Source organism: Gopherus flavomarginatus, chromosome 19 (genome assembly GCF_025201925.1).
Source record: "Gopherus flavomarginatus isolate rGopFla2 chromosome 19, rGopFla2.mat.asm, whole genome shotgun sequence".
Taxonomy (NCBI): domain Eukaryota; kingdom Metazoa; phylum Chordata; order Testudines; family Testudinidae; genus Gopherus; species Gopherus flavomarginatus.
Window position 1 is genome coordinate 3911911 of NC_066635.1, and position 22710 is coordinate 3934620.

The window sequence follows — 22710 nt, forward strand, 5'->3', positions numbered from 1 at the left end:
CCACCCAGTCACTGGACAGGGCCGATGCCTCACCTCTGCCCCATCCTGATCTCAGAGCACAATCCTGTTCCCTGGTGTGGCGTAGGGGGAGGGGATTCCCCACGGGGGATCTTTGCTCACTAGCCTCCGGAATAACAGCAGAGCTGGCTCTCCACAGGCACGATGGCCCATGGGTCTACAGTGGCAGACCCCCTGCTACTGACCCAAAGCCAGCAGGAGGCTTGGCAGGGGTGGAATGAAGGAGAGGGGAGCTGGGCACTACCTTGCGCAGCAGGTCAGCATGGTTCTGCACCAGCTCGCTGTACTTCTCCTTCAGCTTGGTGTACCGTTGCTCGTTAGCCTGCGCCTTCCCTGCAACACAGACACACACGGGGTGAGCGGCCTGGGAACACTCGTGGCAAGGACGTCTCCCGAGGAAAATCCTGTCTCACTGGGGCAAATGAGTCACCCCATTCCTACAGCCATTCCAGCTGTGAAACGTGGGTCTCCACAGCACCCCCTGCTGAGGGAGCCTGGGGCTGGATGACCTGGATCTCCACTCACAGCCAGCCTGCCCCCCTACAGCACCCCCTGCTGAGGGAGCCTGGGACTGGGTGGCCTGGAGCTCTGCCCCACAGCCAGCCTGCCCCACTCCCTGTTGATAGAGGCTGGGGCTGGAGTAGCTGCAAGCTCCCCCTACAGCCAACCCTGCAGAAGAGGCTGGGCTGGGGACTCAGGGGGCAGCCCCCGAAACAGAGCAAAGGTCTCTCCTCACTCTCAATCTCCGTCAGGCTCCTCTGTGCTTTCTCAGTGTCCTCCCACTGCTTCTTCAGCTCCTCCAGCTCGGTGCGCAGGAAATCGCTCTCGTCCAGGGCCTGCTGCTTGAGGTGCTGCTGCTCCGCTAGCTCTGCCTCCAGCTCGCTGATCCGTCCCCTCAGCTGCACCCCTAGGCGATGGCTCTGCAGGTCACCAAGGGGGAGAGGTGGGCCGGGGTGGGTCAAACACCCTTCTAGCCTCAGCTGCCTTGAGGCCAGCTGCCCTTTGCAGGGGCAGTCTGAAACACAGCTCTTACACTGCTGTAGCTAATTAGACCTGGGCCAGCCAATCAAAGTGCCCAAGGCCCATAATTCCTACGAAACCCATTAACAAAAGCACCAGCCACTCAGCACGCAGGGATTCTGTGGTGAGTTATAAAACAACAGCACTTGTGTAATAACTGAAGTGGGGAGCTCCCTTATGGACACCCAGCCAGCCAGTTAGCTGCAAAATCCCTCGTGTTTATTCTCTGCTTGTTTTACCTAGAAAGGGTTAACAAGCCACCAGGTCAAAGGAAAGGAGCAGGCACCTCACCAAAAGAGCCAATGGGAAGGTAGAACTTTTAAAACTGGGAAAGAAACTTTCCCCTTGTCAGTTGTTCTCTGGGCTGCAGGGATGGAGCAGCAATGCTGTGTAAGGTTTGAACTAGGTCTGAAAATTCATCTTCCCTCCCTAGGAGAAATTATTAGAATAGGGAATGTTTAGTTAGAATGTTCAGTGATCAGGTTTAGTTCTTATTTTGGCATGTGGATCTCCTTTGTGCTAACCCCAGATGCTTTTGTTTGCTTGTAACCTTTAAGCTGAACCCTCAAGAAAGCTTTTTTAGGTGCTTAATTTTTGGAATTGCTCTTCTAAAATCTAGCAAAAGCCCAAGTTCCTTCCTTTTTGTTTTTAATAAAATTTACTTTTTTTAAGAACAGGATTTGGATTTTTGGTGTCCTAAGAGGTTTGTGCACATGTTGTTTGATTAGCTGGAAGCCACAGGTAATTTCCTTTACCTTCTTTCTCAGCTCTTCCCCGGTGTGTGTGTTTGTGTGTGAGAGAGAGAGGGCGGGGGCGGGGGCTTGAAGGTACCCCACAGGGAAGAATTCCCAAGTGCTCCTTCCTGGGTTCAAGGGTTTTTTTTGCATTTGGGTGGTGGCACCTCTTACCAAGCCAAGGTCAGAGAAAAGCTGTAACCTTGGGAGTTTAATACAAGCCTGGAGTGGCCAGTATTAACTTTTAAAATCCTTGCGGGCCCCTAGCAAGGAGAACAACACCAGTTACAGGCCCCCACCTTCTGCACTCGAAGTGCCACAGTGGCGATTCAGCCTTGTCAACTCAGCATAAGCCAGTGCCTGACTGGCAGTTGTCTAAGCAGCTATCAGTTGACAGCACTGGTATCCCTGGGACATTGGGGAAACCCAACTCCTCCCTAAGGTGGGAGAGCAGAAATACCATCCCTGGCGCAGGCCCTGTGCACAGAGTAACAGCCCCAGCGTCTTGGAAAGGTGGCATCTCTGGAGCTCGGTGCTCTCTAGAGCCAGGCTGGGCCCCTGGTTCAGTGTGACCCAGCATACACCCTGCGTGTTTCCCATCCAACGTACGGGCTAACAGCTCTGACCCTGCCCTGAGACGCAGTGATCGCACACCACTGAGGTCCCAGATCTGCACGTCACTGGCCGCAGAGCGCACAGCCTGCATACTGTGTTACCGTGAATAATATGCGCTACACATTCACCTCTGCCTTGAAGTTATCCAGCTCCTCCTTCAGCGCACTGATCTCCTGGTACAGCTGCTCAATCAACCGGTCCCTGGCAAGGAGAACGACACCAGTTGCTTTCTCCGTACTGTGTCCGTTAGCCCATGCCCCTGCCACCCCGCGCAGAGGAGGTTTGGGGATTAGATGGGAATTACACCAAAAATATTATGAGGCCAATACATGAACCCAGGGGTGCCCTCCCCTGGGATCCTGCGTGCAGCACTGGCCCCCAGGTCTCAAAGGATACTGCAGAAGAAGAGGGGGTTCAGGGACAAGCAATGGTCAGGAGCCTGGAACTCTCATATCAAGAGAGAGAAAAAGAATGGGATTGTTTGCCTTAGAAAGAGACAGTTCAGAGAGGACAGGATGGGGGTATACAAAATAATGAATGGTCTAGAACACTGGTTTTCAACCTAACACATTTCGAAGGAGATGTGGACCCCTTTGGAAATCTCAGACAGTCTGTGGACCCTTAGGCGTCCGCGGACCACAGGTTGAAAACCGCTGGTCTAGAGGAGGGAGACTGGGATCTTTTATTCCCTGGGTCTCTAACACGAGAGCCCGGGGGCATTCAATGGAGCTGAAAGGTGGCCAATTCAGAACTGTTCAAAGGAAGTATATTGTCCTCCAATGCACTGTTAGCCTGTGGAACTCACTGCTGTAAGATGGAACTTGAAGGCAAGAGCTAAACAGGGTTGGACCATTATGTGAATACAGAGAAGAGCTGTAAACACGAACAAGAGCTCTGGAAAGGATCTCAGCCCTCCTGCTTCAGGGCATGAGCAGATCTAACTACTGGGGTTAGGAGAGAATCTCCCCTGGGGGCAGCTTATCCCATCACTGCCCCCTGCAGGGTTTTAGCCTTTGCAGCAGCTGGAGCTGTGCATTGTCAGAAACAGGATACTGGGCTGGATGGACCCCAGGGCTGTTCCTAAATGATCCACCGAGGTCCAGCCCCTGCTGACTGCCAGCTCGCAGGGGCAAGTGTCCGGGGCTGGAGGAGCCTTTCCTTGCCTGTACCACCACAAGGAGCTGCACGAGGCTACGCTGCGCTAAGTGCAGGGGCCATTGCCAGCTGCTGATTACGTGCTTCAGCTCCTAGCCCACTTGCCCAGGTTCCAGCCTACGGCCAGGCATCCAGCTCCTATCACAGAGCCAGCCCAGAGTCAGAGAGCTCAGCCTGCCGCTCAGCACCCTTCACAGATGAACCCCAGAGCAGGAGAGCCCTCACCAGTCAACCCCAGGGTGCCCTTTCCAAGGGAGGCCCAGGCCTTCCCCACAGAACTGGCCCACACCCTGCCTCCACATTCACAGCTCCTTCCCCTGACACTGAACACGCCCCACCAGCAGCTATGGGGCCCCTGAGCCAGCACTCACTTGTCATCCTTGTTCATCCCATTCTGACCGCTGAAGTTGAAAGGATCGTTGAACGAACTGCCAAAGATGTCATCAAACTTATTGTCAAACAAGCTCTGGAGGGGGAAACAAATATAGATCCCTGGAGTCAAACCTACTGCTGCTCTGCACATGGCCAGGGGCGCATGTACCCCACCCCCCGTCTCAGCAGCCCCCCGCAAGAGAAGATCCCTCCCCCATACACCAGGACCGCACCCCTTAGCAAGAATGGCAGCTGCCCCAGGCCCTCTAAGGGCCCCAAGCCCTCTGTCTGCCCCTTCCCCCTGCAGACAGACAGCTCCCACCAGGCCCCTATCTTCTATGCAGCCTGACGCAGCTGAGGGCAATTCTACTTGCTTTATTAAACACCAGGTTACTGCAGCTAGTCTAATTCAACTGGGGTCTGATTGGGACAGACAGACAGACAGACAACTGCAGCAGACAGAAGGTCAGTCCTGTCTGGAACAGCAAGCAGAGCAGCTACTTACAAGGTACTTGTAGTGGTGAGAGTTAGCTGCATTTACCAGCAGGCAACCACTAGCTGCCAAAGGAGTTATTGGCATGACAGAAATCCCCCGTTCTCTTCATGTGAAATATCTCCATTAGCCACAACAAGAGGCAATGGGCCAAATTTGATGCCCTGCAGCTGGGCAGTCATTTATCCCAGTGCAAAGTGGGTTTAAAATCCCACCACATCAGAATGGCCGTGCTCCACGCTGGTGCAGGAGACTCCCTAAGATGCAGAGACTCAAACCCATGAGCTGCAACTAGGGCAAGCTATTGTCTGCTCCAAACGCTACTGCTTAAATAAACATTATGGGCAGGAGCACTGACAGCTTTTCTGGCGCCCTAGGTGGCGAAAGATCCCGCCCCTGTAATACTGCCAAAGACCAGGGCAGCAGAAGATCCGGCCGCCGCGGTCGCCCCCCCCAAATGTTAGTGGCCTAGGTGACCGCCAAGGTCGCCTGATGGGTTGTGCCACCCCTGATTATGGGTATGTATTTACCACCCACAGCCCCAAAAGCCATTACATTAACAGGAGATGTAGGAACCACTTCACCTGCCACCGAAGGTGAGCCACCTCTGGGCTGGCGTATGAGGACAGGACATGAAGCATGCCATGGGGATCTAGAACTGGAGGGGAAATGCAGGGGAAGCCAAATGCAGCCAACCAATCGTCACCTGCCCAGGACACCAGAATTACTCCCTGGGATTTCTTCCCTGACCCTTGGTTTCATGTCTGATTAGGCAGACAGCACCTTTAGCAGCACGGCACCCCAAGGGCGCTGACTCAGTACCAAGCCCATGCGAATAAGCAGCGTTGATGCTGCTTCCTGTAATGCCCGGGCTTTTCGTTTTCCATGTGTCATACAGCCAAACAGGCACCAGGCCGTGAGTAAGTTAGGAGCTCTGAGGAGATCACAGCCCTGGCAGTACAGCCCCAGAGCCACAGCAGGCCATGCTAAGGCCAGGCATACTTCTGGCAGCTGAAAACCTTGCCAGACATAGGCAGAGCCAGTCGCAGGCTCAAAGAGAGAGACTGACATCAGGGGGCCAGGCGCTCACCTGTTGTGACGCTGTGTCTGTCTCCACTAGATCGGTGATGGGCTCGCTGTCTGGGGACGAGGCCTCAGCCGGGATGACCACCACGGGACTGATGTGCTCCGAAAGAGCCGAGGCCCGCAGAAAGTTGGGAGGATTCTAGGGTGGAAAGGGAGACCTTGATGGTGGGATCTTGAGAAAAGCAGCTCTGTGGGACGCAACAGGCCCAAATCCACCCTCCGCACCACCCCAGGCAGCCCCAGTGGCGTCGTAATGGTGCTACGAGGCAGCGTTTCGCCTCCCTTCTCTAGCACCATAGGTGTGCGTATGGGGTGTGCCCAGGCACACCCTAATGCAGGGGTGGGCAAGCTCATCCTGCCCGGCCTGCCTGAGCGCCTGGCCAGAAAAGATCCCCCCGGCCCTGCCTTCCCCCATCCCCCGGCACCTCAGGGCTCTGTGTCCAGGAGCGGCCCTGGACAGCGCTGCAGCGGCATGACTCTAGGGGGACCCGAGCTTCCTCCCGCTCGGAGCGGCGTGGTAAGAGAGCGGGGCCGTGAGCTCCGGCGGGATCTGAGCTCCTCCCGCTCGGAGTGGTGTGGTAAGAGAGCGGGGCCGTGAGCTCCGGCGGGATCTGAGCTCCTCCCGCTCGGAGTGGTGTGGTAAGAGAGCGGGGCCGTGAGCTCCGGCGGGATCTGAGCTCCTCCCGCTCAGACCGGCGTGGTAAGGGGGCGGGGCTGTGAGCTCCGGCAGGATCTGAGCTCCTCCCGCTCGGAGCGGCGTGGTAAGGGGGCGGAGCTGTGAGCTCCGGCGGGATCTGAGCTCCTGCTGTTCAGAGCGGCGTGGTAAGGGGGCGGGACCCTGAGCTCCGGCGGGATCTGAGCTCCTCCCGCTCGGAGCGGCGTGGTAAGGGGGCGGGACCCTGAGCTCCAGCAGGATCTGAGCTCCTCCCGCTCAGAGCGGCGTGGTCAGGGGGCGGGACCCTGAGCTCCGGCGGGATCTGAGCTCCTCCCGCTCGGAGCGGTGTGGTCAGGGGGCGGGACCCTGAGCTCCGGCGGGATCTGAGCTCCTCCCGCTCGGAGCGGTGTGGTAAGGGGGCAGGGCTGCAAGCTCCAGTGGGATCTGAGCTCCTCCCGCTCGGAGCGGTGTGGTAAGGGGGCGGGACCCTGAGCTCCGGCGGGATCTGAGCTCCTCCCGCTCGGAGCGGTGAGGTCAGGGGGCGGGACCCTGAGCTCCAGCAGGATCTGAGCTCCTCCCGCTCGGAGCGGTGTGGTAAGGGGGCAGGGCTGCGAGCTCCAGTGGGCGGAGTGGCAGGAGCTCAGGTCCCGCCAGAGCCACGCTGCTGCAGCGCTGTCCAGGGCTGCTCCTGGATGCGGCACGCTGAGGCTCCAGAAGAGGGGGGAGGCAGGGGTAAGCGGCATGGCAAGGGGGCTGGGACCCGGGGGGGTTGGATAAGAGGCAGGGAGCCCCAGGGACAGTCAGGGGACAAGGAGCAGGGGGAGTAGGTGATTGGATGGGGCAGAGGTTCTAGGGGGAGCCGTCAGGGGATGGGGAACGGGGGGTTGGATTGTGGGAGTTCCAGGGGTCTGTCAGGAGATGGGGGGGGAGTGGATAGGGATCGAGGCAGTCAGGGGACAGGGAGCAGGGGGAGTTGGTGGGGGGTGGGGTCCCAGAGTGGTGGTTGGGAGGGTGTCAGGGGGGCGGTCAGGGGACAAGGAGCAGAATGGGTTGGGGATTCTGAGGAGGGAAGTTGGGGGGCAGGAAGTGGGTGGGGGTCAGATAGGGGGCAGGGCCAGGCTGTTTGAGGAGGCACAGCCTTCCCTACCTGGCCCTCCATACAATTTTGGAACCTCGATATGGCCCTCGGGCCAAAAAGTTTGCCCACGCCTGCCCTAATGTCTCCAAAAAAAGTGGCTTTGCGTTTTAATTTAATCGCATGTTACGCTCTACATAGAAAGTCCGCGTTCGATTGCAGCATGCGTCCCACTACTGCGGCGCCGCATTGCCATTGGTCTTCTCCTCCGACTACTATTCTAGAAAATTCTTTGACCTATATAAGCAGCCGTGTCAGCCGTGCCCAGCGCAGTGTCTACAGTGTTTGTAACCTTTGTCGCGGTACTCCACTGAAATAGCATAACAAGCCCATGGCTTTACGTTTTAATTCATTCGTATGATTCCCCCTTTTCATTTTAAAATATGGCTCGGTTCGTTGTTAAGATAAGAAAAGGAGCAGACAAGCTGTTCATTTGAAAGAGCCTTTTGGAAACTAGCACATGTAAAAAACAAACTAAGAAGTACGGTGTCCCAACAGCGCCTTGACTCACTCATGATTTTGTACATTGAACAAGAATTGGCTTTGTCAGTTAATTACAATGATGTGATTGAGGACTTTAAGTCCATAACACCTGGTGAGCGACGTCTCATTCTCTAAGACAGGAAGATGAAGAAACCTTAATCTGTTTTGGTCAATTTGGGTTAGCTCATTATCTGGTTAAAGATAAAGATCATGAACATTGACTGCATCTTTGTATACGCCTGGTTATCACTACTGCAAAAATTTGGTATTTTGTGTCTCATTTTTTAAGTAAAGTTTAGTTGTTAATTTTAAAAAAATTAGTTAAGTTTTAGTTTTTTTAGTGTGATGAATAAATTAATATCCTTTATGACTGAGTATTCAATAAATGTTCACTTTTGAACAAAAAAGCAGCCCTGGGTGCACACCCTAATGAAATGTGCTACACAGACCTATGTCTAGCACAAAAGGGGGCCGAGTTAGTGAATAGTGAAAAATCTAGTGCATTTTTCAATGAATTTATTCTTTACCAACAAAATTTCGCCCAGCTCTAGTAGGGATCTCTGAAAAGCAATCCCCTGTAAGTGCAAATATGGCTTCCAGGGCTTGGCTGCAGGCACCTAGCATTCAACGCTGGGGTTTAACTGACTTGCCCAGAAACCGCAGTGGAGCTGGGAATAGAATCCAGGAGTCCTGACTGCCGGGGCCATGTTCTAACCACTAGACTCCACTGCCTAGTCACGCCAATGGTCACTGCAAACCCTCCCTCTTAGTCTGTGCCCAAGGGCAAGAGAGAAGCCATTCGGGTCTCACCTCTGGGAGCTGTGGGATCTGAATCAGCCGTTTAAAGTACTGCAGGTTGCTGGAGCGATAGAACAAATCTTTCAACCTGGAAGGAAATGGGACATAAGAGAGGGGACTTTGCCGGCTGGGGCAGAACCGGGCAGTCGCAGGATGCGGGTGGCTTCCCTGCCACACTCATTTAACAGAGCCCATCACTTGTGGTTCCAAACCAGGCATCCCACGCAGAGAAGGAAAGGCAGCCCTTGACCTCAGCCACATGGATGCCATCTTGCCATACAACTCAAGACGGGGACCCTGGGAAGAGAGCCACCAGCTCTGCTCTGTGGGACAGTACCCAGACATCTGCCTCAAGCCAAGTGGCAAACACACTTGTAAAAGTTGAATCCAGGGGGGTGGGGCCCCTCCCCCATACACCTAGGGAGGGAGGGGCCGGCCCATCACTGATGCAAAATGCAGCTGCGACTAGGAATGAAGGGGAAAGAATTTACCAGCTAAATCTTAGAAGAACCAACCACCAGATCCATCTCCCCTGAGTTTCTGGCTTCCCTCCTTGGTTTCCTACCCCAGGGTCTGTTCAGTATATCACAGCCTGCCCCTCCCTCCAGCCTGGGGAAGGCGAAGGGGGAATGAAAGCCAGAACGTCTCGGAACAGAAAACGCTGCTCGCTCGGTACATTTCCAAGGGAGGAAGGATTGATGGACCCAGCAACACACGGCTGCAGCATGTGCGCACCATCAGGCTGAGGAGCCAGCCCCGGCAGTACCCTCTGGCGCATAGCTGGGCTGCGGCCAAGCTTGAAAACCATTGTTAAACCCCGATTATCTTAGCCCCCCAAGGGCCTTTATACAAAATGGCTCCGAGACGCTCAGGAAAGCACAGGGGAATAGGGCTGCACCTTCACATTTTCACCTCAGCGTGACAACTGCACACAGCAGCCAAACCGCAGTTCAATGGCTGGCACCTCCCATACAATGCCACTAGAGCCCGAAAGTCTCCTTGGATTTAATAAGATGATTATTATTCAGTGCCAAGGGGTTATCCCAACAGCATGGGGGCAGAGAAGAGGCCAGCCCTGCTCCAGGATAAACATTTGGGAACTAGGGGACCCAGAAATCCAGACTTTTTTCATTTCTCAGCCACAGACGGTTCATTTCAAACCCAGGGGGCTCTTGTCAGCCATGAGCTGCCTGCAGACTAGGGCTGAGTGGCCTGAGTTACTTAACCAGTAATGAATGTCAGAATAGCCGCTGTGAGCATGCAAAGGATCAGTGCCAAAGGTGACAGGCTGGGCATTCAGGGCACTTACTTTCTGAACTGCTCCAGGAAACGGTCCCTGTGGCCCTGTAGTGTGTCAGCGGGGAGGCCTGAGGAAGAGACACAGAATGGGATGCAAAGGAAAGCTCTCAGCTCCCAGGTCTCCTCGCCCACCGAGCTCCTTTCCAGCCAGCCGAGCAGTACCGCACAGAGGGACCAGGCTGCACTGGGGAACAGCCAGTGCTAGACCAGTTCATCGCTGCAGCCTCAGACTCAGGGCCTGGGGGCAGGCCCCCTACTACTTTTAGGGGTTACCCCACTTCTGATTTACTGGAAGGGGTGTAGAGGGTGTGTTTTTGCCCCTGACTTCTCCCTGCGTGCTCAGCTGGGAGAGCAGTGAGGCAGCTGCCACTGCTGTCCTGTGGAGGGAGCCAGGGTAACAGGCAGGGGGAGGGGGGCAGTCAGGGGGAGGGGAGGAGTGAGCAGAAGGCAGGGGGGTAATGGGCAGGGGGAGGGGGCAGTCAGGGGGAGGGGAGGAGTGAGCAGAAGGCAGGGGGGTAATGGGCAGGGGAAGGGGGCAGTCAGGGGGAAGGGAGGAGGGGGTAGAAGGCGGGGTGTAATGGGCAGGGGTGAGCAGAAGGCAGGGGGGTAACGGGCAGGGGGAGGGGGCAGTCAGGGGCAGGGGAGGAGGGGGCAGAAGGTGGGGAGGGGTAAGAGCAGAGAGGAGAAGAGACTCCTGTTGCAGCTGGGCTCAGCACAGAGGATGCCAGCACAGGAGCCGCCCAAGGGGCACCCCCACTTCTCCCGGTAATTCGAGCACTGCTCAGATGCTCCCAGCAGGTGGCGCTGCAGGGCAGGAGCACTGGCTCAGATGGCTCCCAGCTGGAGGAGCTGGGGGGACTGGCGGAGGAACCCTGGCTGGGGCAGACCCCCGGGGTTTCACTCATGGAGGGGAAAGGGCCTTCGCTTGCACTCCGCCGGGGAGCTGGCAGCAGCTCTCTAAATCCAGGATCACTGCGGTGCCGCTTTCTCGTACTGCAGGAATCAATTTGAAGCTATTAAGCCAACCTCGCCCAAGTCAAAGCGCCTGAAGTGATCTTTGCAGATCGGTGCACAGCTTGGATCTGTGCCTTGGGACTTGCCCAGGAAGAAATGCCACAGCTCGGCATGGCCTGGGAGCTGCGGCCTGGCGGATGCTCTCATTCTAGGGTATCTAAGGTGTGTGGGGTGAACATTTCTCACTGCTCTCTGCTTTTACTCCTCCAGATGCAGAACCCCCCATGTGGCTACGATTCCTTCAGGGCTGGACTGGCGAGGGCACAGGGTCCTGGCCTAGACACACTGCTGAGTACCTTGGCATGGCCAGGAGGGAGGCCAGCACCCTTGCGGGGAAGGGGCGGGATGGGGCATTCTGAAGGGAAACGTGCTCCTTAGGGGGTAGCTTTATGAGCCACGAGCACAAGTCCCCTCCGGGTGCATGCAGAGGGACCCCCCCAGGCCATCCCCCCACCCCCAATGCTTCTCGGGCTTCCACCTGCACCTGGCCAACCTCACTGACCTGGCCTCCTTGCTTCCCCCTTCCTCTGTGCCTTCTTTCCCCTCCTCTGCTCCTCCTGGCTGCTCTCCCCCATCATCTCTTTCCCTGCACTAGCAGCTTGCTGCAATCGCTGCTCCATCCTCGCCTCCCCTTTCCCTCTCCCCATAGCTGGTCTCTCTGCCTCACTCTCCCTGCCCCCACAATCTCACCACTTCTCTGTTCAATCCCCCCACCTGCCCGCTCCAACTCTCCAGATGCCAATATCTGTGGTGGGGGGAAGGGCCCCAGTGGGTAACCCAGCATCCAGTCTTGGGAACAGAGGGGAAAGCATGCTGGTCTTTAGACTAGCCTCCCTTGGCCCATGGGGTCTCCTATGCCCTGCCCTGAAGGGTAGAAAGGGGATGCCTTGCTCCCTTCTCCTGGGAGGGGGCTGCCAGTCAAGTATCCCTCCTCCCCTCCCCAGAGAAGGGCACAGCTGGTGCAGCAGGGGCTTCAGCAAATGCAGGGTCCAGCCATGAAGCTAATGCTCCATTGGCCCAGACCAGGCGGTTCAGCATCAACCCACAGTTAATGTGCCACATTCCTCTCCCCGGGGAGGATTCTCTCTGCACTGATCACAGAGCAGGCTGGGCTGCGGTTCGACACCTATCAACACAGCTTCCTCATCAGCTAGAGGGAGCCACCGATCTCCAGCCTGCCCTGACTTAGCAGCACTGCCATATGCTACCAGTCTGAGACTACAGGCAGGAGTCAAACCTGGCCTGGGCTCTGCGCGTGACACAGAGCAAGCCACTGGGCCAAGCTACCGAGCCAGCCCCCGCCAGTGTTTTAAACCAGCTCTTTGCCTGGGCACCCCTCGCTCTGGAAGCAGAGGAAACACAGACAGGGCATTTCCCTGTGCTTGGCACACCTGTCACACGCGCAGCCTTGGTACAGGGCTCCGTCTCTGCAACGGATGCTACAGAAACTTTACATCGGCTACAGCAAAACCTCTCAGGACATCCCAGCAGTGAAATGGCAGCTGCTTGCTGTGTACTTACAGGAGTGCAGCTTGAAGAGGAGTTTAACAGTGTAGTCATAGAGATGGCTGCAGTCCAGGATCACCTGTATCAGCGGGGCCAACCGGCACTGGCCAGCAGCAGTGACTGACACGGAGCGAGACATGTCCAAGGAGCTGAATACTAACAGGAGAGAGAGACAGCGTACTCAGGGCTTGTTCCATGAAATTCACTGCTCTCTCTCTCACCCCCACCCCATCCCAGGAGGTTATTCTGCACAGCTGCTCATATCACTACACTGAAGCAGCCAGACTATTACAGGACACTTGTATGTCTCGGCTGTTGTACCTTTCCTCCCCTCCTAAGAGTCTATCCTCATTTCACAGGAGTGATCGGACAAACCAGATTCCATTGTTTTAAACCTAAAGGAGGAAAGCAAATGAGGGAGCCGACAGAAAACCACATTAGCCCACTGTTATCCATGGCTTTGCTAAGGTAACCTGTGCACAGGGGAGCTGCATGAAACACAATCCTGTACTGTGAGCCACACGGCCATGGTCAGAGACACCTGGGAACCAGATAATAGACGTCTATAGCTAAGGGACATTCAGACAGTTCACTAGCAAAACCGGTTTTCAGTGGACAAAGCTGGTTAAGCATTGGACACCGAGGAGGGATCTCTCCCATGTGTATATTACACAAGTTGTGATCAATTTGCTGAGAGGAGATTCACTGCTTTTCCCCTCTACTGCTAGGGGGCGGAGGGGCATAGTGCGCCAGGAGGAGGAAGTTTCCATGTCTGCTGGCAGCAGGGTTGCTCAAGAGTGGGTCAGGCCAGCAGAGTCTCCTGTGGGCTGGGAGGAGTGCAGCATTTGAAGGCAGCTGAGGGGTGACAGCTCCTGTGCAAGGAGCTGGAGCGGCTGCCCTAAGTTGGATACCTGCTGGGGGGAGCTGCTGCACTGGGACAGACAATGTGAGTGGCCCCCCAACAAGACTCACTATGGAACAGAATCCAGGCCAGGGGACTTGCAGGGATACCTCACTGCTTATCAGAGAGCAATGGACCAAAAAGGGGCACCCCGCCCCCCAAGCCCGAGAAGTCCTAACTCTGGTGGGTGTCCCTAAACTGCCATGCTAGGAATTACTTTGAGCCATTGTGCATGGAGCGCATGACCTCTTCTGCCTCCCCTAGTACATCACCCTGTCATCTAAGTGCCTCCTGGGACTGCCAGGTGCTAGAGCCAACAGGGCCTAGCAGTTAATATATCTTCGGTGCTTGCATTTGAATCATGGTACATCTGGTGTGCTACCAAGAGTCTGCTGTAACACAGCACTCAGCAACCCAATCAGGTGGGACAATACACTATGTCCAGCCCCTCACTGAGCAGGCATACAAGTTAGTCATCAATGCCCCTTCCAATCCCAGATGCTCAGTGTATCCACCAGGATTCAGCGGTTGCAATGTTCGAACCTTAGTTTCATGGGAGAAGCATTGAAAGCCCATGCTAAGGCACCTCCAAATCCATAGGCTAGCAGATGTGTGCCCCACTGAAGAACCTGCCCCTGGAGATGGGTCACAAGGGGAGAAGGAGGCAGGGCCCCAAAGGTAATGGGCCAAATTCTTTCCCCATTCAGGCATATCAGGCCCAGCACAGCTGTAGCTGAGGCAAGCATGAAGCCCAGTGTCTGGTCCACCCCAGTGCTCCAGTGGTTTAACAGACTAGCCCTGTGGGGCTGGAATGTCTCATGCTCACCCTCTCTCCCTCCCAATGACCATTTAAGTATCTACCCACAGGGGAATGCAACAGTCACATGGCTCGATCCTGAAATCAGAAAATACCCAGGATCACTCAACAGGGGGCTCAGGCTGTGACCTGAAGCAAAGCTCTCACTTACACTAGTGGAGTTTTATCTTTTTTTCGGGAGGAGGGAGAGCTCAGTGGTTTGAGCATTGGCCTGCTAAACCCAGGGTTGTGAGTTCAATCCTTCTGGGGGCCATTTAGGGATTTGGGGCAAAGATCTGTCTGGGGATTGGTCCTGCTGAGAGCTGGGGATTGGACTAGATACCTCCTGAGGTCCCTTCCAACCCTGAGACTCTACAATTCTATGCTCGGTCTCAGCCCTGAAGGGAACTGGCTCTGAATGAACAGCGCTCTGAACAGGTTGCCCCGTTAGCACCATCTGCCAATACAGCTGGACCAGCTGCACTGACCACTGACACCACTTGCAGAGGCTCTGACTGGCCCATGGCGCAAGGGCAGCACCGTCCTATTAGGGACAGTTACTTCCCTGAGTCAATACTGCAGACAAACCATTTTGCAGTAACTGTCTAGGACATTTCTTAGCTGTTTGTTTGTCCTCAGGTGACCTGAGCAACTTTGCTTTAAGGTGAGCTGCAAAGGAAAATCAAAGGGAATTTGGTGCTTAACTCCCTTTGAGGGGCCGGGCCGAAAGCACTGGCGCCATGTCCTTCTCTGCTCGCTCCTGAGGGACAAAGGAGGCCAGGAAGGGATTTTACTTTTATGGAGATGTTGTTTGGTTCTGCTTGGTTTTCACTTTAGAACCACCAGGCATATCAGGCACCAACAGGTCTCTGTACAGTCTGGGTGCGCAGTCCTGGAGCCAAGCACCCCCAGTCCCTGGCACAATTCTACCATCGCCCCCCTCTTTGGAAACAGTTTTGAAGGGACTAGCTGGGCTGGGGAAAGCTGGACTTTTGTTTACTGGACACAGGCTTGCTGTGGTAAATCACACCAACGGCCCATTTCATGTCCTGTCCATGTTCCAGCACTTGGACCCTGCCCTGGGCTGATAGGTTACCAGGATGAATTTATCCTTCCATTTCAACAGGGACACAACAGGATCAATATCACTTACCATTTGCATCCCAGTCAGCATCAGGGCAGATGCTGCTCCTATGCAGAATAAAAGAATGAGGCCAGACCTCTCTCCTTTTCATCTGGAGCTCTGATCCCATCCCCAGTCCATAGCCCCTTCAGGCAGAGCATCAGTCACCCCTCACTTGTACCCAGCAATCATTCTCTGCTTGCCCTTTGTTTCTCACTGAACAGAAAGGCAAAGCATTGCACGATGTTAGGTGGGGAGGGAGCCGGTGAGGCGAGAACTGGTCACATTCTGATCACAGAAACATGCCCCTGGTTTGCAATGAGCGTGCAGGCTGCTCTGGCTCAGAGATGCACCGTGCATGCTAACGTGAGGAGACTCCAGAAACATCTCAGAGTGAGCAGAATGCTGGCTCATGTCTACGCTGATCTGCAATAGACAGAGAAGAAAGACAACAGGAAAAATCCTGGGCTCATAGAAATCATGGAAAATCTATTGACTTCAGTGGGACCGGGATTATACCGTATCTCTCTTCCACATCTGCCTCCTCCAGCCTGGATCAATTGAAGGATTGGGTCCTTAGTCTGGAAGGCGAGAAAAGCATCTGTTTACATGCTGCAGCCAGCAGGGCACAGTGCCACCATGACGGCGGCACTCCCAGGCTGCTAGAGGCAGCCAGCGCTAGGTTAGCTAGGCAGAAATTAGTCGGGGTGGGCGAGGCCCCGTGTTCCTTATTGCACTTGGCTTAATTAAATGGCCAGTTGGAGAACTCTGCTGTCTATGCAGGTCTGTCCAGAGCCTCTCAGAGTGATGGTTGCCAGCGATCTCCCCAATGGCTGCATGGCTGTATCTGCACTAAGCAAGGAGGCCGCTGCAGGAGCCTTGACCATGGTTCTCGCCTGGCTGCCAGCTCGCTCTGCCAGCGCACTCCGATTCCTCTCCCACGCAGCACAGCACTGCGTCTGGACGCAAGGGCTGTAGGGTACTTTCCAAACACACAGCAGCTAGAGGTGCTGGCTGAAATGGAGCAGCTGTGAGCTTCGTGGCTTCCTAAGGAGTAACTGCTGCAGATGGGGGTGGGTTAGCTGGCTCCGAGTGGAAGGTACCACTCCCCCCAGAAAAGGCAGTGCTTGAAAGCTGGGCCTGCCACTGCGTGTGGGTACAGGGCACGGCACAGACATCCCCATCGGGGCCCAGGTCTCCTCCCTGGTCCTGTCTCATCATGCCCCCAGAGCAAGTCACTCCTCTCTCCTTCCTGCTGGAGCGCTCCGGAGTCCCAGATTTCCTCTCCGTTCACCCCTGCCCCTCCTAGCTGCCCTCCACACCCCCTCAGTACCATTCTGTGGCTGGCTGGAAGGGTCGCTGTTCAGTGACTTGAGGCCTAGAACTCCCACAGGCTGGGTGCAGGGAGCTCTATGAGACATTTCCTCCATTCCCAGACGATGAATATGCTGCTTCCAACAGCGGCCTCTGCCTGAGAGCAGCCCGCTCTCCCATGTGGCAGTGCAGAGCCACTTGGCCAGTGCCAGGTAGTTGGGGTACAACCATTCCACTCTTGTTAAGCTAGGGCAGAAATCTAGGAGCAGATATCAGCATCCCTCTGGGGATGCTAGAAAAGGGAGGGATAGACTTCATCAGCACACCAATGGCACAAAGAAATCCTTCCGAGTGCACCAGCGCTTGGCAATGAGCACAGCTCTCCCCCTGCAACCGAGACCTGGCTGACAGGGTTAGCGAGGGCGTGCCCCTTCTGTTTCTCCATACGGGTGTCGAGCTGCTAGCTTTGGGGTCCTACATCATTCTCCATGGGGCACTCATACCTGCCGAGCCACCTGCCTGAAGGGAGAGGTCCTGTATGACATCCTCGCTATGCACATCCTCTAAACTCCTGCTGGAGCATGGGTGCCTGGAGAGATGGGAGATGAGATAGGGAGGACTCGGAGAAAGGTCCCTTTCCCCTGGTGTCTGCCCATTTACTGAGTCCAGTGCCAACGTCTCAAGAATTCACCCCAGAATCCCCGTGCTGAATGACAGATGTGCCCCCAGCGAATGCTAGAGAGAGATCCCTGAGTCCGCCTACGCTGGACAGACACAACCCCTGCTCCTCTGTAATGTGTTATTCCTAAACGAGGCAGGCACCGGGTGGGACAACACATTAGGGACACACAGATCTGTCCGAATCTCCCCCCTTGGCGGCAGGCCCCACTGACAACACCCATCCTGCTCCAGAATGAAAGGAAGGCCAAAGGACCTCACGCTGAGGAATGAACAGCTGCTGCGCTCTGGCTCAAAGGGGGCTGCACATCAGTGTTGGGTGGAATCACAAAGACCTTTGGGATCCAAGGAGAGTGCAGGACCCCAAAGGAAGATGAACAGGGAGCAGCGATGGAGTTTGAAAGGCAGGCAGGGAGGCTCCACGTTTCTCCACATCCCCAACACCACCCTCTCGTGCCTCCTGCAGGCCCTGCTGCTGGGGGAAGCCGTTCACATCACACCTGCAGCCGTGCTCTATGCACAGCATCAAATAGAGACTCGCAGGCTCTTCATCTCCTTCCTTTGACAGCTGAAGCACCTACGCCCCCACGCGGGAGCACAGGGCCTTTCCTTGGGGACTGTGCCAGCCTGTTCTCTCCTTAGCAGGGGATGCACACAATGGGACAATTAGCAATGTCACCCTCGCCCAGGCAGCAGGAGGCAGGGAGTCAGTTTGGATTTCCACCAGCTTGCCTGCCTCCCCTCCCATTTGGATAATCAAGTGACGTCCCTGGTAATTAGCAGGGAAGTTGAGCAGCGATTTAAGAGTAAATCAGAAACTAAGCTACACTAATGAGATATAAATAGGCAGAGCTGATATTAGCCCTGCTTAATTCACTTAAGCTAGCAGCAGAAAAACAAAGCCAAGTTCATTACAGGGCCTCCCTCCTTCCCAGTGGGGCTCTGAAGCTGATGGATCAGACAAGTACCTGCGCATGGCTGCAGAGGTGCCAGCACAGAGCCCTGTCTTGCTCAGAGGCACAGCAGCATTGTACTGCTCCCTTGCAGACACGGAGGAAGGGAAAGGAGGAGGGGCACGTGGCTGAAGCCCTGGACTGGCAGGCAGGAGATGGAGGCTCTGCTTCCAGGGCTGCCACAGACCTGTCTTATGGCCCTTGGGCAAGTCACTGATCAGCCTTGTGTCTCACCTTCCTCGTCTGTACAAGAAAGAGACTCACCCCGCAGGTTTGTGTCAGGAGTGGGTACGGGCCCCCCCCATTATGGAGTCCCACCGTGTTTGGGCTTTGATCCCATGTGTTTAATTGTTGTTACTCTCGGTTCCCGTTCTGGTGGCAGGGTGCATATACTGGGGCATGGTGTTACCCCCAGATTGGCCCTGTGACTGCAGCCCAGCATGCCAGGCCTGCCCCTCCAAGGATCACTGCATTACCCATGCGAGCCCACGAGACACAAAGGCACCATCTCGCCTGTCCCACAGATGTGACTGCCCTTATCCTGCTCTATCACCGTGCATGAGCCAGTAACACACACGATGGGATCACCCAGGCTACATCCCAGCACAGACCCAGGCCACCTGCTGTCTGGAGACACATCTGCCTCCCCTCACCGTATTCCAGCACATGTGCCCAACTGCCCTGTTAGAGATGCAGTAACGCCAGCGGAGTAAAGCCTACCACAACTAGGCCTTGACAGTCCCTTGCAACAGAGCCCTTCAACATCGGGATGCAACCAGATTCATCGGCCGGACGTGCCTTTAGCACTGCGAGACAGCTGCACCACGCTGACTCTATTAAAGCACATCCTTGGGGACCCTCCGTGCTACGACCCAACCGTGGCACTGCTCATATGAAATCGCAGCCTCCAGGAACCGCCGTACGCTGACATATGGCTTTACTCTTGCTCCAACGCAAGCAAAGCCCTCCACTCTATTACTGCCATCGCACCCAAAGCCTTGTGTGGCACAGCGCGAGCGGTAATCACCTTGGTCAATCTCAGCCCAACAAGCAGAATCCTAGAGCACTATAGGGAAGCACATGGCAGCTGAGCACCCGAGTGTACATTGTGGAGACTGGTTCGTTATTTTCTCTCTGCTCCACTGCGACCCGTAGGAGCACACACCACAGAGCCAGTTGCCCCCTCACCACAGCAAGCCCTGGAGCACACAGCATCTCTGTGATGGGCTTGCAAGGGGAAAGCTGCTCTCTCACCATGACAGCCATAAACCCCAGAGCTAAGGGCAAAGGAAGAAATTCGAGCCTGGGAGAACTCAGAGATGGGAAGCAAACCAAGGAGAGGTCCGGGGAGGAAATGCAGCGTGCCACAGGGTGGAGGTGGTTCCTGGAGACTTGGCACAGCCGGCTGGAGCAGAGGGCAGGCAGGCAGGCTGCGGCTGGGCAGACTGGGAGGAGCCAGGCACATTGGGTCTGACATGAAATAATGTCAGCTAATAATAACTCTGGTGGAGTGCATAGAAAACAGATGAGCTCAGACGCCCTCAGCCAACTCCCTTCCTGCACCTAGGCAGGACAGACGGACACACACACACAGAGCGAACAGCAGCTGTAGACTGGGACCCCAAACCCTCTGACACCCACCCCCATACACACTGTCCAGCTGGGCAGAGAGGGACATCACCGCAGCACCCGGTGAGGCTGCTCCTGCCCCACAGCTGTATGTCAACAGTGCAGAAAAAGTGAGAGCCTTACCGGTCTGGAATAGGTTCAGCTCACACTCCAAATAGTCAAACATCTCCACCGTCAGCTGGAAGCTAGGAAAGAGGGTACAAGAATGTTACAAACAAAACAGAGGTCACCCAGCCCCCTCCCCCAAAACCCTGGGGGGTGGGGGGAGTTGGCCAGCAGCCCAGGAGGAGGCGGAGATCCAGCCAACCATTATTGTGAAGTACTGTTTTATAAGGGGTGGTCAGGAGGGATGTCCCAGCCCCAGCCAATGGGCACACATGGCACCAGGGTTCCCGTCAGCCTGGCCAAGTCCTCTGCCTGTGGCTCACAGCAATGCCAGGGAGAGACCCTGATGGGGTCCTGGAGATTCCCCCTCACATCTCCTGTGGCTGGGTTCTCGGCTACGGCAGGAGTAATTCCCATCACGGACGTGCCCGGATTCACGTGCTCTGGACTTACAAGTTATTGACGTCGTTTTCTCCTGCCTCATCGAGCTGCCGGTCAGACATCTGGAGATTGCCTGGGAACCGGGGGTTCTGCATGAGGAGAGAGAGGGAGTAGTCAGAGCAAGGGGCCCCCAGGCATCCGTGTGCCTTTTAAGCTTGCCCTTATCACAGTGGAGACCAAGTAGCCACCTCTGATTAGAGGCAGATCCCTGATACCCCAGGGGGTATTTGAAGGAGTGGCTGTGTGTGCCCGGCAGGGATCTCCAAACACCCAACGGAGGGGCTCAGGTCAGAACTGCCCTTGTCTTTGGGTCTGGAGGGATGGCTCAGAGCTGGCTCCCAGACCGTGGGGCTGTAGGCAGAGGGATTGTATTTCTCTTGCCATGATGAGCCCAGGTGCGCAGACTCCCTCAGTGACAGTGCTCACAGCCCCCAGCCAACGTTCCCTCTCTGGATTTGAAAAGCCACCCCGCTGGCTCCCATCTAAGCGCCCAAGGGCAGCGTCCAATGCAGGAAAATGCCGCTGCAGTTTACACATACACAGTCACACGATGAGCTTCAAGGGCACTGAACAGTGACGAAAGGTCACACATCCATCTAGTTTCTGCCCAGCTAGACACAGCTACACAGCACAACCTCATGCCGAAGTTTCACAGTAGGGCCACACTTTATGTGGCACAGCTGCTCTGACCTGGGCAGTGACTTACAGAAGAAGGGCTCTGGGGCTCCCCTGGCAGCTGCCTCCTCGTGCCCCACAAGTACTGTGCCCCATCTGCTACTGGCTGCCCTCACCTCCTCCAGCTGGCCACACAGCTGCTCCCACTTCTGCCTGATGAAAGGGAGCAGCTCACAGGCAGGGGCAGCCCCTCACCACTAGGCCAGCCAACCTAGGGCCAGACCTCACCTCTGGGAGAGGGGTGCTGCATGGCTGAGCACTGGGACTGGCTGCTATTTCAGGAAGTTTGAGGCGAGGCCTCTGGCGACTGACGGGAACCAGCAGGCACATCTGCCAAACAGCAGCAGCCCACTACGAGTGGCTACCTGACTCTGCCCTCTAAGGGCCAGAAGAGAGGGCCATTCCCCATGGGCCCCGGATTCCTTGGCCTCTCTGATGCAGGCTCAGAGAGTTAACTGTGCTTTGGACACCTGTTCACTCAGAGGCCACGAACTCTTCAAAGAGGCCACCGCACAACCAGCAGCAACTTTGGTTCCTATTGCCTCACTCCGGGTTCAAACCAGTGGACTAGAATCTAACAGCTCCTTATTTCATCACTACTGCCCTGAGCCCTCCAGCCTCCCCATTCTAGGCAAGGTGCCTCTATCGCTCTGCCTAACGGCTCTGTCTCCTGGGGAAGAGCGATACGGCCATGGAGGTAGGATCAGTATCTGCAGCTGGCCTGTATGTTGGAGACTCCTGGGTTAGAGTGGAAGATGATGGAGCATGTAGGACACATGATCTTCCTAGCTGCAGAGAGCCAAGCAGAGAATCTGTAACCTCATCTGTCCCAAGCACACAGGGGAGAAGATAGCCGATAGCAGTGCTCCTGAAGATGAAGCCTTTTCTACATGCCACCTTGGTAACCAAACGATCATCCCCAGGTGGTTTTCAGGGAGGGCTAAATTACAGCCCTAATTAGATTTAGATCTTGGGTAGATAACATCGGCCTGGCATCAAGGCAGCTTTAAAACAGTTGTTTAGAGACAATTACAATCAAGAGTCCTGAGAGAGAGAATGAGAGGCCAAACCAGCAACAACCACCCCATCGCCATCAAGTGGAGCAGTAAGCGTCTGCGTACAGGGAACACAGCTCCAGCAGGCCCCAGACTGCAGCCCCGAGAAGCAGCTGCACCCTGCCCCTGCTGCAGAGCTCACCTGCACCACAGCGCAAGATGCTCAGAAACCCACAGATGTAGGGGACACTCGTGTTTGTACAGAGCTTTAAAGAGGGAAACCACTCCAAGTACCAAGTACGTTATAGCCAGTTATTATTCCTGTTATTGCACTTTAAGATCCAGGGATCACAGGAGCGATGTAAATACTCAGCATTCGTTTTTTACACACAAATACAGAGACTGCACGGTACATTCTTTTATAAAAGACCATCCTTTATTTTAATGTCATAGGCATAAGAAAGCAGCTGCCTTGACAATACGCTCAATCCACACATTCCTTCCCAGTACTATGCCAGACTCCTTCCTATAATACTCTCTCCATCACCCACCGAGATCGTTGCTAAAAAGGCTGCAGTGGTGCTGAGCTGGCTGGAGGTACAACGGCAGGCCGGGAGCTAGCAAACCTGTGAGGAGTCTCCTTCTGATCAGAGTCAGGAGGAGCTTGTAATGCAGACAGACCAGAGACAGGAATACCCTAGTTCGGGCTGGTTCCCC

General features: G+C 55.4%; 2 protein-coding genes across 8 annotated transcripts in view; one reads left to right on the forward strand and one right to left on the reverse strand.

The window, feature by feature from the left end:
• Window positions 1–22710, forward strand: part of LOC127037332 (uncharacterized) — a 472273-nt gene that overhangs the window by 323954 nt on the left and 125609 nt on the right. The window lies entirely within an intron of this gene.
• The window catches only part of HIP1 (huntingtin interacting protein 1), a 150661-nt gene that overhangs the window by 15724 nt on the left and 112227 nt on the right, over window positions 1–22710 (reverse strand). For all 5 annotated transcript variants that reach the window (XM_050928913.1, XM_050928910.1, XM_050928911.1 and 2 more), the window contains exons 6-15: window positions 20336–20412; window positions 19901–19962; window positions 12399–12539; window positions 9874–9931; window positions 8577–8652; window positions 5498–5632; window positions 3914–4008; window positions 2516–2588; window positions 755–938; window positions 263–351 (exon numbers count right to left, since the gene is read on the reverse strand). In XM_050928913.1, the coding sequence (XP_050784870.1) occupies window positions 263–351; window positions 755–938; window positions 2516–2588; window positions 3914–4008; window positions 5498–5632; window positions 8577–8652; window positions 9874–9931; window positions 12399–12539; window positions 19901–19962; window positions 20336–20412 (990 nt within the window). The remainder of the gene's footprint in view (window positions 1–262; window positions 352–754; window positions 939–2515; window positions 2589–3913; window positions 4009–5497; window positions 5633–8576; window positions 8653–9873; window positions 9932–12398; window positions 12540–19900; window positions 19963–20335; window positions 20413–22710) is intronic.